At 43.3% G+C, this 13,494-nt stretch overlaps 1 protein-coding gene across 9 annotated transcripts in view; it reads right to left on the bottom strand.

The window, feature by feature from the left end:
- Positions 1–13,494, bottom strand: part of tmem94 (transmembrane protein 94) — a 139,818-nt gene that overhangs the window by 58,895 nt on the left and 67,429 nt on the right. For 7 of the 9 annotated variants that reach the window (XR_015761367.1, XM_088000430.1, XM_088000433.1 and 4 more), the window contains 3 exons: positions 3,209–3,301; positions 2,506–2,608; positions 32–118 (listed from right to left, as the gene is read on the bottom strand). Coding sequence is in view for 8 of the 9 variants with exons in the window: in XM_088000430.1 (XP_087856556.1) it covers positions 32–118; positions 2,506–2,608; positions 3,209–3,301 (283 nt within the window). In the remaining variant the exon portion in view is untranslated. The remainder of the gene's footprint in view (positions 1–31; positions 119–2,505; positions 2,609–3,208; positions 3,302–13,494) is intronic. The other 2 variants (XM_088000431.1, XM_043714376.2) reach the window with 1 other exon arrangement.

The following is a 13,494-nucleotide window of genomic DNA, read 5'->3' as shown; positions in this document are numbered from 1 at the left end:
CTTTGAATTATATTAAGGTCTACAAGCTTACCTGAAGCTGGAAGAAAGTGAACTGCCAATCACCAATTCCGGGGGCTTTGAGTGCATAACGCACAGCGTTTGTAATCAGAAACAAAGCCTTCCAAAAAAAAAAAACAGGTAGAAACCATGAATATTTTGTTTCAAAGTCAACAGGAAACTATTCAACGTATCACACCTGCCTAAATGGACTCAAAGCAGTTATTATGAAATGTATTCATTTGTAGCAGTATCTATGTAAAACCATGGGCTACAACTGGAGGCTACAGCATGGCAGCATTTACTGAACAGTTAATCACTAAACAATAGCCAAAGAAGTTTGACTTGCTGGCATTTTCCAGAAAAATTCCTTTGGATTTACTTTGCATGAAAGAGTCCTCTTAACTGTCTCTCAATACCATGAGGCTGAAGCCTAGTCATGAACTGCGGTTACAATATCAACACATGTCTAGAATAAATCCAGATCAGAGTGAGATAGTCTTCTCCAGGTTGTGGCCAGTTCTGGATTTGCACTGCAAATTCAGTAATGGATCAAGAGAAATCGCACTGAGCAATTTCTACAGGTCGACGTAAATTTAGTCTCCTCTGAAAGGGCATTTAGAAAGTTACTATGAACCTGTTTGCGTAGTGAAATCACTCCTAAATTACATAGCATTTAAGACATAAAAATCAAGCGGTCTATGCTGGTTGTTACATTCCATACAAGCATTTCCGCAACTGACTTCACCTACATTTGACAGCATATCCTGATTTACTACTTCTCTTGCAATTATCTAACTTCCCCTCAAATGCATTTACACTATTTACCATTATCACTTCATCCGATAGAAAACATTTTATGGAAATAAGTGGTCACTCATCATCACCAAGATTAGATCATAACGCTTTCAGAAATTTGCAGAGTTTTAGATCTGAACCAATTTTCAACAGCTGACAGAAATGGTAGGTCCTTGGGTAGTGTTGGAGAACAGAGGGATCTAGGGGCTCAGATACATAATTCTTCAAAGTGTACGTCATGTATAGACAGGATGGTTAAAAAGGCATTTAGCAGGCTTGCCTTCATTGTTCAGTCTTTGAGCATTGGAGTTGGGAAGTCATGTTGAGGTTGTACAAGGCCTCTTCTGGAATACAGTGTCGAGTTCTGGTCACCCAGTTATACAAAGGATATTATTAAGCTGGAGAGGGCTCACCAGGAATTTTGTCAGGTATGGAAGGTTTGAGTTATAAGAAAAGGCTGGGTAGGCTGGAATGTTTTTCACTGGAATGCAAGAGGTTGAGAGGCAACCCCTTAAAGAAGTTTATAAAATAATGAGGGGCGTACATAGTGTTAACGGTCACTGCCTTTTCCCTCGGATTTCAAGGCTGGGGCACATTTTTTAAGTAAGAGGAGAGAGATCTAAAAAAAACAAGGGGGCAATGTTTTACACAGAGGGTGGTTTGAACTTCCTGAAGAAGTGGTGGTTGTGGGTACAACTACAACATTGAAGACATTTGGAATAAAGGCATGAATAGGAAAGGTTTGGAGGGATATGGGCCAGGAGCAGGCAGGGGGAGCTAGTTTAGTTTGGAGATTATGTTCGGCATGGACTGGTTGGACCCAAGAGTCTGTTTCTATGCTGTATGACTCTATGCTACAAAATGAAGCATATCTTATGAACCATGCCTCCACAAGACAGAATGCCGGCTTTAAGTAACAAAACCAAGTATGTATTTATTCTTCTTTGACACATGGATTGAGTTCTTTGTTTAGAACAGAACAGTTCAACTCTATTAGTTCCACAATCAAAGAGGCCAAGAAATGTGCTAGGCAAGTGCTACAATCTTCTCTCAGTGGGGAGCAGAACACCAGTGTGAAACTCAACCATAAAAATCAAGACAGCTTCAATCACAGGGCTAAGCAATCTTGTAGAAAACGCAGGAACCTACACTAAATTTGGGAGAAAAGAAAATCAAACCACAATTGATTGGTGTTCCTGCTCCTGTTAGTATACCAGTGACCTCAGCTGGATCATACTCATGGATAGGATAAGGTCTTGCTCAAATGTTTCACACACTGGATCAGCCTACTGGACCGAGCTGGTCAGAGACATCAGAAAAAAAATTATTGTAGGTTTGATGTTCATGGGCACTGTCACTAGCATGATCCAATATCTGCAGGAAAAGAAGGGAGCACATTGGGAGGATAATTTTAAATATCTTAGATTTGAAATCTTTTTTTTTGGATATCCAGTGACCTAAAGAAATTTGAGTTTTCAGCATTTGGAATTGTAGCTTTATTTTTCTCCGGGGGAGAGTGAAACCAAGTCCACAAAAACATCTTTGGGGAAAGAAAATGTAATGCAAAAAAGCCACATACTAATGCAGTTGTTAACATTACTGAAATACACTATTGAGTGTTAACAGCTCTAGTTCTAAGGAGATGAGGAACCAATGACACCAAATTCAGCTCAACAACTGTAAGTGTGGATATAAAAATAACTTACTTACTAGAACAAAAGGAACTGTGTATTTCTCCATTGCTGACTGTACCGTGTACCGCTCATTGTCAAGTGCGGTGACAGGCCGAGACAGTGCAAGATCCAGACTGCGCCTGAGAAACAAGACAGGTATGACTTTTACGCAGCAAAACTGACTACAAGGGGGGGACAAAGTCCAAAATCACATACCACCAGGTTCTAGTCCAACAGGTTTATTTGAAATCACAAGCTTTCGGATCATAGCCCCTTCGTCAGGTGAAGTGAGAGGGAAGCACACAGAACCCAGAACTTATGGCCGGACGGATCAAGGGCAAAGAAGATCAAAAGATCATTCAAATGGTGTGAGTGGTTCGAATGATAAGTCTCTGCAGGTGAACAAGGGTGCTAGACATTGTGAGTAAGAGAGGAAAAACATAAAGGACACTGATGCAACATAAAGGTTTTCTATTTCTACACTCAATCAAGGACAACCGTGCACTGGAAAACCAGCATGAACGGTTCCCTGAGCCAGGTACAAGTAGGATCAACAATTCGGATTAGATACAATACCTCTTGCTGCAAACTAACTCATGAGCGCACTCTTGCTAATGGTTCATCTGCCAAATACACTTTTGAAACATGAAAATTAGCGAGGAAACGGATACATTGGTGCTGATATTTCTTCAGGTAGTGAAAACAAGAAAAATACAGTAGAAGCTAGAGAAGCAAAGAACCTGAGATAAATATGAATTCCTTGCTCCTCTCTCTCTTGCACATCTGGGCAGAATGAAACCAGTGTCAACAGGTGACAGCCAATAAGCAGCAATCTGGAGGAAGAAATTATACCTTTAGGGAGTTGGATCAGAAAGAAAGCCTGGCATTAATACAAGACACAAATGCAGAGAGTGTGGGGGGGAAGGTGAACCATCACAGCAGCGAAGTGACACTGTGACTGATTATCCTTTATCCACCTGAACTTCAGAACTGAGATGTGAAAAAGGGTCTCTGGACCCGAAACTTTAACTCTGTTTCCCTCTCCACAGATGATGCTAGACTTGTTGATTTTCTCCAGCAATTCCTGTTTTGTTCCCAATTTCCAGCTTCTGCCATTCTTTGGTTTGTTAAACGGAATGCACATTTTCCTCAAAAATGGATCAGACGCTTATGCTGTACATACCGCATAAACATGGCCACAGGCCTGAAGGTGTAGGACTAATTTAGGTTGAAACCTTTTCACCTTACCATCACCACAAGGGGAGAGAAAGATGGGTACCTATGTTGGGAGGTGAGAAGTATATAGCACACTTAAGAGGCTTTTGTTAGCCAATTGGATTAATCTTGACTGATAAAGTGCACTTTTTCACTCATCTGCAATTTTTATATTATATTAAATAAACTTGAAAAAATACACTATTCTGTTTATGTTTATGCTTTTTACTACCTACTTAAGGAGATGTTGAGACTGATTTCAAATCTTGGTGACTCGAGGACAATACTAGAGGATTGACAACCCTAGATACAAGTAAAATGTTGATTTCTGTGGAACTGCATACTACAAACAGAAGAGCTGTGAAAAGACAAAACAAAAGTTAACCTGAATGAGCAAACAAATTGCGTAGTTAGAATGGCTACTTTCACACAGAGAAATGTAGAAAACAGGACCTTCAAGTCAGCTTCACCATTCAATATGATCATAGCTCAATCCCCTGCTACCCATCCATATCCTTTGATTCCTTCAGCCTTAAGAACTATTTAACTCTTTCCTGAAAATATTGAATGTTTTAGACTCAACCATTTTCTGTGGCAGAGAATTCCAAAGGCTCAGCTCTGGGTGAAAAAGCTTCTTATCTCAGTCCTAAATAACCCACCTGTATCATTAGACTGTGACCCTAGTTCTGGACTCCCTGGTCATCAGGATCATCCTTCCTGAATTTACCCTGTCTAGGTCTTGTTAGAATTTTGTGTGCATCTATGAGACACATCTCATTCTTTGAAACTCCATTGAATACTGTCCTGACTACACCAGTCCAGTCTCTCTTGATACATCAGTCCTGCCATCCTAGAAATCAATCTGGCAAATCTTTGTTGCACACTCTGCACAGTCAGAGCATCATTCCACAAATAAGGAGATAAAAACTCTACTCAATACCTCAACTATTGTTTTACCAAAGCCCTGTACAATTGCAACAAAACAAACCTACTCCTGTAGTTAAATCTTCTTGCTAATGAAGATCATCATAACATGTTCCGCATTTACCGCCTCTGTACCTGTATGCTTACTTTCAGCAACTGGGATACAAGAATGCCCAGGTCATTGCATCACACCCTTTTCCAATATAGTTAAAAATCACACAACACCAGGTTATAGACCAACAGGTTTATTTGGAAGAACTAGCTTTCGAAGCGCTGCTTCTTCATCAGGTGGTTCAACCTGGTGTTGTGTGATTTTTAACTTTGTCCACCCCAGTCCAACACTGGCTTCTCCAAATCAGATTTTCCAATATATTACCATTCATAGAGAACATAGAACAGTACAGCACACAGTACAGGCCCTCTGGCCCTCAATGCTGTGCCGGCCTTTTAATCTACTCGAAAATCAGACTAACCCATGTTATATTATCTTCCATGTCCCTAATGTATCTGACTCTACCACCACTGCTGACAGTGCATTCCACGCACCCACCACTCTGTGTAAAGAGCGTACCACTGGCATCTCCCCTAAACCTTCCTCCAATCTCCTTAATATCATGCCCTTTCATTATAGCCATTTCTGCCATGGGTAAAGGTCTCTGCTATCCACTCTATGCCTCTCAATATCTTGTACACATAATGCTGTGCCTTCCTGTTTGTGTTAACAAAGCAGATAACCTCCCATTTATCCATATCATACTGCATCTGCCATACACATCTTCAAAAATTAATGTATTAAAAAATTTGCACTTTGGATGGGAGAGAAGTGAGCTAGAAAAGAGCAGCAAGCAAAGCATCAGTACTTTTAGATTAGATTCCCTACAGTATGAAAACAGGCCATTTAGAGCTGAAAATGTGTTGCTGGAAAAGCGCAGGTCAGGCAGCATCTAAGGAGCAGAAGAATCGACGTTTCGGGCATGAGCCCTTCTTCAGGAAGGGCTCATGCCCAAAACATCGATTATTCTGCTCCTTAGATGCTGCCTGACCTGCTGCGCTTTTCCAGCAACACATTTTCAGCTCTGATCTCCAGCATCTGCAGTCCTCACTTTCTCCAACAGGCCATTTAGCCCAACAAGTTTCGGGAGGCAGAGGGGGTTATTGATAGGACTTACAAAGAGGTAGTCACTCCCCAGATAAAAAAGACAGATGGGTGACAGGGGACAGAAAGGGAACCGGCAGGCAGTGCAGGGATCCCCTGTGGTCATTCCCCTCAACAATAAGTATACCGTTTTGGATACTGTTGGGGGGGGATCACTTACCAGGGGAAAGCAGTGGGGCACCTGCTGCTCAGAAGGGAAGGGGAAAGAGGAGCAGAGCAGTAGTCATTGAGGACTCGATAGTTAGGGGGACAGATAGGAGGCTCTGTGGGGACAAGAGAGAGACTCACGGTTGGTGTGTTGGCTCCTGGGTGCCAGGGTCTGTGATGTCTCCGATCGTGTTTTTGGGATCCTTCGGGGGGAGGGAGAGCAGCCCCAAGTCATGGTCCACATTGGCACCAACGACATAAGTCGGAAGAGAGATGGGGACTTGAAGCAAAAATTCAGGGAGCTAGGATGAAAGCTTAGAGCTAGGACAAACAGAGTTGTTTTCTTTGGTTTGTTTGCTGCCCATGCCCCGTGCTGGTGAGGTGAGCAATAGGGAGAGAAAGGAGTTGAACACGTGGCTACAGGGATGGTGCAGGAGGGAGGGTTTCGGGTTTTTGGATAATTGGAGCTCTTTCTGGGGTAGGTGGACCTCTACAAGCAGGATGATTAGATTAGATTACTTACAGTGTGGAAACAGGCCCTTCGGCCCAACAAGTCCACATCGACCCGCCGAAGCGCAACCCACCCATACCCCTACATTTACCCCTTATTACCTAACACTAAGGGCAATTTAGCATGGCCAATTCATCTAACCTGCACATCTTTGGACTGTGGGAGGAAACCGGAGCACCCGGAGGAAACCCACGCAGACACGGGGAGAACGTGCAAACTCCACACAGTCAGTCGCCTGAGTCGGGAATTGAACCCGGGTCTCTGGCGCTGTGAGGCAGCAGTGCTAACCACTGTGCCACCGTGCCGCCCACAAATGGTCTTCATCTAAACCAGAGGAGTACCAATATAATACTAGTAAGTAAACTAATACTAGCAGGGGGATGGGAACCAAAATTGTAGGACAGGTACAGAAGAGGATGAGAGTAGAGAGTTCCAAAATCAAGTATCTGACACTGGCAAGTGAGAACCTGGATTGAAGTGTGTGTACTTCAACGCGAGGAGCATCTGAAGTAAAGTGGGTGAACTGGCAGCGTGGGTTGGTACCTGGGACTTCAATGTTGAGGCCATTACGGAGACATGGATAGAGCAGGGACAGGAATGGCTGTTGCAGGTTCCGGGATTCAGATGTTTCAGTAAGAACAGAGAAGATGGTAAAAGAGGGGAAGGTGTGGCATTGTTGATCAGGGACAATATTACAGTTGTAGAAAGGACATTTGGGGACTCGGTAGTATGGGCTGAGGTTAGAAACAGGAAAGGAGAAGTCACCATGCTGGGAATTTTCTATAGGCCTCCGAATAGTCCCAGAGATGTAGAGGAAAGGATAGCAAAGATGATTCTCGATAGGAGTGAGAGAGGCAGGGTAGTTGTCATGGGGGACTTCAACTATCCAAATATTGACTGGGAACACTACAGTACGAGTATTATAGATGGGTCAGTTTTTGTCCAGTGTGTGCAGGAGGGCTTCCTGACACAGTATGTAGACAGGCCTACAAGGGGCGAGGCCACTTTAGATTTAGTACTGGGTAACGAGCCTGGCCAGGTGTTAGATGTGGAAGTAAGCGAGCACTTTGGAGACAGCGATCACAATTCTGTCAGGTTTACTTTAGTGATGGAAAGGGATAGGTGTACTCCACCGAGCAAGAGTTACAGCTGGGGGAAGGGAAATTACGATGCAATTAGGAAAGATTTAGTAAGCGTAGAATGGGGAAGGAAATGTGGATGAGCACATTAAAAACGTGGAGCTTATTCAAGGAAAAGCTCCGGTGTGTCCTAGGTAGGTATGTACCTGTCAGGCAGGGAGGAAGATATAGAACGCGTGAGCCGTGGTTTACTAAGAAAGTGGAATCCCTGGTCAAGAAGAAGACGGTGGCTTTGGCATTGATCTTCAAATCACCACTGTCTACAGGAATAGTGCCTGAGGACTGGAGGATAGCAAATGTGGTTCCCTTGTTCAAAAATGGTAGTAGAGACAACCCTGGTAATTACAGACCAGTGAGTCTCACTTCAGTTGTTGGTAAAGTGTTGGAAAAGGTTATAAGAGATAGGATTTATAACCATCTAGAAAAGAATAATCTGATCAAGGACAGTCAGCACAGTTTTGTGAAGGATAGGTCGTGCCTAACGAATCTTATTGACTTTTTTGACAAAGTGACCAAACAGGTAGATGAGAGTAAACCGGTTGAGGTGGTGTATATGGATTTCAGCAAGGCATTCGATAAGGTTCCCCACAATAGGCTATTATACAAAATGCGGAGGAATGGGATTGTGGGAGACATAGCAGTTTGGATCAGTAATTGGCTTGCTGAAAGAAAACTGAGGGTTGTAGTTGATGGAACATGTTCATCTTGGTGTCCAGTTACTAGCAGCATACTGCAAGGGTCAGTGTTGGGTCCACTGCTGTTCGTCATTTTCATAAATGACCTGGATGAGGGCTTAGAAGGGTGGGTTAGTAAATTTGCAGACGACACTAAGGTCGGTGGAGTTGTGGATAGTGACAAAGGATGTAGTAGGTTGCAGAGACATAGATAGGATGCAGAGCTGGGCTGAGAGGTGGCAAATGGAGTTTAATGTGGACAAGTGTGAGGTGATACACTTTGGATGGAGTAATCAGAATGCAAAGTACTGGGCTAATGGTAAGATTCTTGGGAGTGCAGATGAGCCGAGAGATCTCGTGTCCATGTACACAGATCCCTGAAAGTTGCCACCCACATTGACAGGGTTGTTAAGAAGGCATACAGTGTTTTGGCCTTTATTAATAGAGGGATTGAGTTCCAGAACCAGGAGGTTATGCCGCAGCTGTACAAAGCTCTGGTACGGCCACACTTGGAGTATTGTGTACAGTTCTAGTCATCGCATTATGAGGAGGATGTGGAAGCTCTGGAAAGGGTGCAGAGGAGATTTACTAGGATGTTGTCTGGTATGGAAGGAATGTCTTACGAGGAAAGGCTGAGGGCCTTGAGGCTGTTCTCGTTAGAGAGGAGAAGGTTGACAGGTGACTTAATAGAGACATACAAGATAATCAGAGGGTTAGATAGGGTGGACAGGGAGAGCCTTTTTCCAAGTATGGGAATGGCAAACACGAGGGGACACAACTTTAAAGTGAGGGGAGAGAGGTATAAAGACAGATGTCAGAGGTAGTTTCTTTACTCAGAGAGTAGTAAGGGTATGGAATGCTTGCCTGCAACGGTAGTAGATTCGCCAAGTTTCAGTGCATTTAAGTCATCATTGGACAGGGATATGGACGTATATGGATTAGTGTAGGTGGGATGGGCTTCAGATTAGTATGACAGGGCGGCGCAACATTGAGGGCCGAAGGGCCTGTACTGCGCTGTAATGTTCTATGTAAGTTTGTTAGCACTGTGCACAATGCTTGCATTTCAATTTGGAGTTGAAGTTCAGAACAAAGAATTTAGAATAATGGAACCTTGGAAAAAGTTACAAACACGAGAAGTAGGTCTAAAAACAATATCTTTAACACAACGCCTCACTTTTTAAAAAATGCTTTTAGCAGCACCAAAAGCATCAGACTGTTGTTCCAGTGTTTGAGCGAACAGGTGTTTGCTTCCAGAGCTGCACATTATCATCTCACTCAGAAATCTAAGAAGTAGTTGGTCAGAGGGGACATGAAAATCTAGACGATCAGAATGACTGAACACAAATTAAATTGGTTGGGGAGAATGAACACGGACTGATAAAGAGCAGGATATGACCAAAAATTGTAATACAATCATTTAAGGAAGTAACTGAAGTCGCTAACATATCTGAGCCTGTACTTTATACGGACTCACAGAAGACATCTGATGAGAGACTGTTGTTTAAAAGTAAAGCCTGTGGAACCAAAGGCAAATTATTGACTGGGTTAGGAGATTGGTTAGGTAGCAGAAGACTGAGCTTCTGCTTTTTAATATTCAAATTGGAAGGAAGTAGCGTGGTTTCGAATAGATCTTTGCTGAGACTCAGCTATTCTCTTATTTACTGATTAATTGGATTACAATGGAGAACTGCATTGCCAGATTTGTCATGACTTAAATATTGGCAGGACAAACAGATGCATAAAATTACAAATAAACAGAGTAGACAAACTTCTGACAGATGGATCTCAATACAGGGAACTGAGTAGTTATCCATTTTGAAGCCAAGAAAGGAGAAAATAAACTACTGCTTAAATAGTGGGGTTAAAACAAAAGGTGAAAAATGGATATCGTTAAAAAGGTCAATCTACACAGATCAATAAAAATCAATCAGGTCGACAAAACTCAGGAAAAATTCTACCCAGTCAATTGCCATTCCACCAATCTATGCTGTGATGCAAGGGATTCTCACAGTGCTGTCAATTGGCACTTGTTCAGCAGTTACCTACTCATCAGTGCTCAGTATGGATTCTGTTAGAGTGATGTAGCTCCTGACTTCATTAAAGCCTTGGTCCAAATATGGACCAAAGAGCTCATATCCAGAGTTAAGGCCAAGTGAGAGTATCTGCCAACATCAAGGAGCCCTAGTAAAACTGGTGTCAAAGGCAAAGGCAATCAGGAGGAAAATGCTCCTAGTTTGATCCAGGCCTATCTCAAAGGAAGATGGTTCTGGCTGCTGGAGGTCAATCATCTCAGCACCATGAGTATTATTATTGAAGTTCCTCAGGGTAGTGTTCCAAGCCCAAATATCTTCAGTTGCTTCATTAACAACCTTGCTTTCATCAGAAGGTTAAACATGGGGATGTTTGCTGATGATTGCATGGTGTTCCGCAACAATTGTGACTTCTCAGATAGGAGTGCAGCCCATGTTCATATGCAGCAAGTTTCAAGTCCATAAGCAACATTTAGGCCTGAGTTGATAAGAGGTAAGTAACATTTGAGCCATACAAGTGCCTAGTAATGATCATCAACAAGAGAGGAAATCTAACCACCTTGATATTCAATAACAGTAGCACTGCTGAATCCCCTAACATATGCATTCTGGGAGTTATCGTTGACCATGAGGTGAACTGAACCAGTCATATAAATGATTTGCTACAAGAGCGGGTTAAAGGCTAGGAATTCAGTAACAAGCAACTGATCAACTTAATCCTTCAAACCTGCCCATGATCCAAGGTAAATAGAGTGTGGCGCTGGAAATATCTCAGGTCAGGCAGCATCTGAGGAGCAGGAGAGTTGATGTTACAGGCAGAACCCTTCATCAGGGCCACAACTTCCAGCACCACACTGTCTCCACTGACTCTCCAGGATCTGTAGTTCTCACTATCTCCCACCATCTATACGATACAAGTCAGAAGTGTGATGGAACACTCAAGGTCCACACCCTTTAAGAATCAGCACTTGATTAGCATCCCATCCACCAAACATTCATTCTGCCATCACCCCACACAGTAACAGCAGTGAGTACCATCCACAAGATGCACTGCAGCAACTGACCAAGGCTCAAGGGCACCTTCCAAACCTGTGACCTCTACCATCTCGAATGACAAAGGTAGCAGATGCTTAGAAACACCCTGTCAGCAAGCTCCCCCCACTCCCCCAAGCCACTCCTCATCGTGTTTGGAACTACATCGCTATTCCTTCATTGTGACTGGGTCAAAATCCTAGAACACCCTTTTTAATATCACTATGGGTATAACTATATAGCAATTCAAGAAGATGGTTCTACCACTTTCTCAAAAGCAATTAAAGACAGCCAATTGATGCTGCCTAGCCAGTGACGTACAGATCCCACAAATGAATTTTAAAAAAGGTATAACTAAATAATCAAAAAGCATACTGAAATTACACCACAGTCAATGTTTCTCAGCTCAGGAAACAACTGGTTAACAGGAAGCTCGGATCATAGCCTCGTCTGTCACAAACATCAGGAAAGGGTGACAGAAAAACCCAATACCAAAGTAAATATTATAAAACTACAGACACAAGCTGGGGTTCCCATTCACAAGCTTTGCTCTGTTGGCTTTGTTCTTCCATACTTTTCAGCAGAAAATAGGGGCAGAGAATAGCAACATATAGCGCTTGGACATTGTCCTGAAGTCATTAATGTGGGCAACCAGTGGATCACTGAAATCATCACTTCGAGTCAGAGATATACAGCATACAAACAGACCCTTCAGTCCAACCCGCCCATACCAACCAGATATCCTAAATAAATCTAATCCCATTTGCCAGCATCTGGTCCATATCCCTCTAAACCCTTCCTATTCATATACCCATCCAGATGGCTTTTAAATGTTGTAGTTGTGCCACCCTTCACCACTTCTTCTAGCAGCTTATTCAATACACAGACCACCCGCTGTGAAAAAGTTGCCCTTTTGGGTCCTTTTAAATCTTTCCCCTCTCACCTTAAAGCCATGCCCTCTAGTTTTGGACCCTCCCCCCACCCTGCAGTAAAGATTTTGTCTATTTACCCTATCCATGCCCCTCATGATTTTATAAACCTTTATAAGGTCACCCCTCAGCCTCCGACATTCCAGGAAAAACAGCCCCAGCCTATTCAGCCTCTCCCTGTAGCTCAAATCCTCCAACCCTGTCAACATTCTTGTAAATCTTTTCTGAATTCTTTCAAGTTTCACAACATCCTTCCTACAGCAGGGAGACCAGGAATGCATGCAGTATTCCAAGAGCAGCCTAACCAATGTTCAGTACAGCTGCAGCATGAACTCCCAACTCCTATTCTCAATGCACTGACAAATAAAGGCAAGCATACCAAATGCCTTCCTCATTACCCTGCCTACCCTACCTGTGACTCCACTTTCAAGGAACTATGAACTTGCACTCCAAGGTCTCTTTGTTCAGCAACACTCCCCCAGACTTTATCATTAAATGGATAAGTCCGACCTGATTTGCTTTCCCACATTTATCTAAGTGACACTCCATCTGCTACTCCTGTGGGCGGCACGGTGGCACTGTGGGCGGCACGGTGGCACAGTGGTTAGCACTGCTGCCTCACAGCGCCAGAGACCCGGGTTCAATTCCCGACTCAGGCGATTGACTTGTGTGGAGTTTGCACATTCTCCCCGTGTCTGCGTGGGTTTCCTCCGGGTGCTCCGGTTTCCTCCCACAGTCCAAAGATGTGCGGGTCAGGTGAATTGGCCATGCTAAATTGTCCGTAGTGTTAGGTTAAAGGGGTAAATGTAGAAGTATGGGTGGGTTGCGCTTCGGCGGGTCGGTGTGGACTTGTTGGGCCGAAGGGCCTGTTTCCACACTGTAAGTAATCTAATCTAATCCTCAGCCCATTGGCCCAACTGATCAAGATCCCACTGTTCACTGAGGTAATCTTCTTTGCTGTTCACAATGCCTGCAATTTTGGTGTCATCTGCAAACTTACTAATCATACCTATGTTCGTATCCAAATTATTTAGATAAATGACAAAAAGTAGTGGACCCAACACCAGCCCTTGTGGTACATAGGCCTCCAGTCTGAAAAGCAATCCTCAATCACCACTTTGTCTTCTATGGTTGTGCCAACCTGTATTGAAATAGCTTGGTCTTTGTCTATTCCATGTGATCTAATCTTGTTAGCCAGTCCACCATGAGGAACCTTGTGGAATGCCTTACTGAAGTCCATCTAGATCACCCTCATCAATCTTCTTCGTT

Source organism: Chiloscyllium plagiosum, unplaced genomic scaffold (genome assembly GCF_037043375.1).
Source record: "Chiloscyllium plagiosum isolate Xiang-an unplaced genomic scaffold, Cpla_swu_hap1 HiC_scaffold_25, whole genome shotgun sequence".
Lineage (NCBI taxonomy): Eukaryota > Metazoa > Chordata > Chondrichthyes > Orectolobiformes > Hemiscylliidae > Chiloscyllium > Chiloscyllium plagiosum.
The sequence above is the reverse complement of the archived record's forward strand: the minus strand, read 5'-3'. Positions and strand labels throughout refer to the sequence as shown.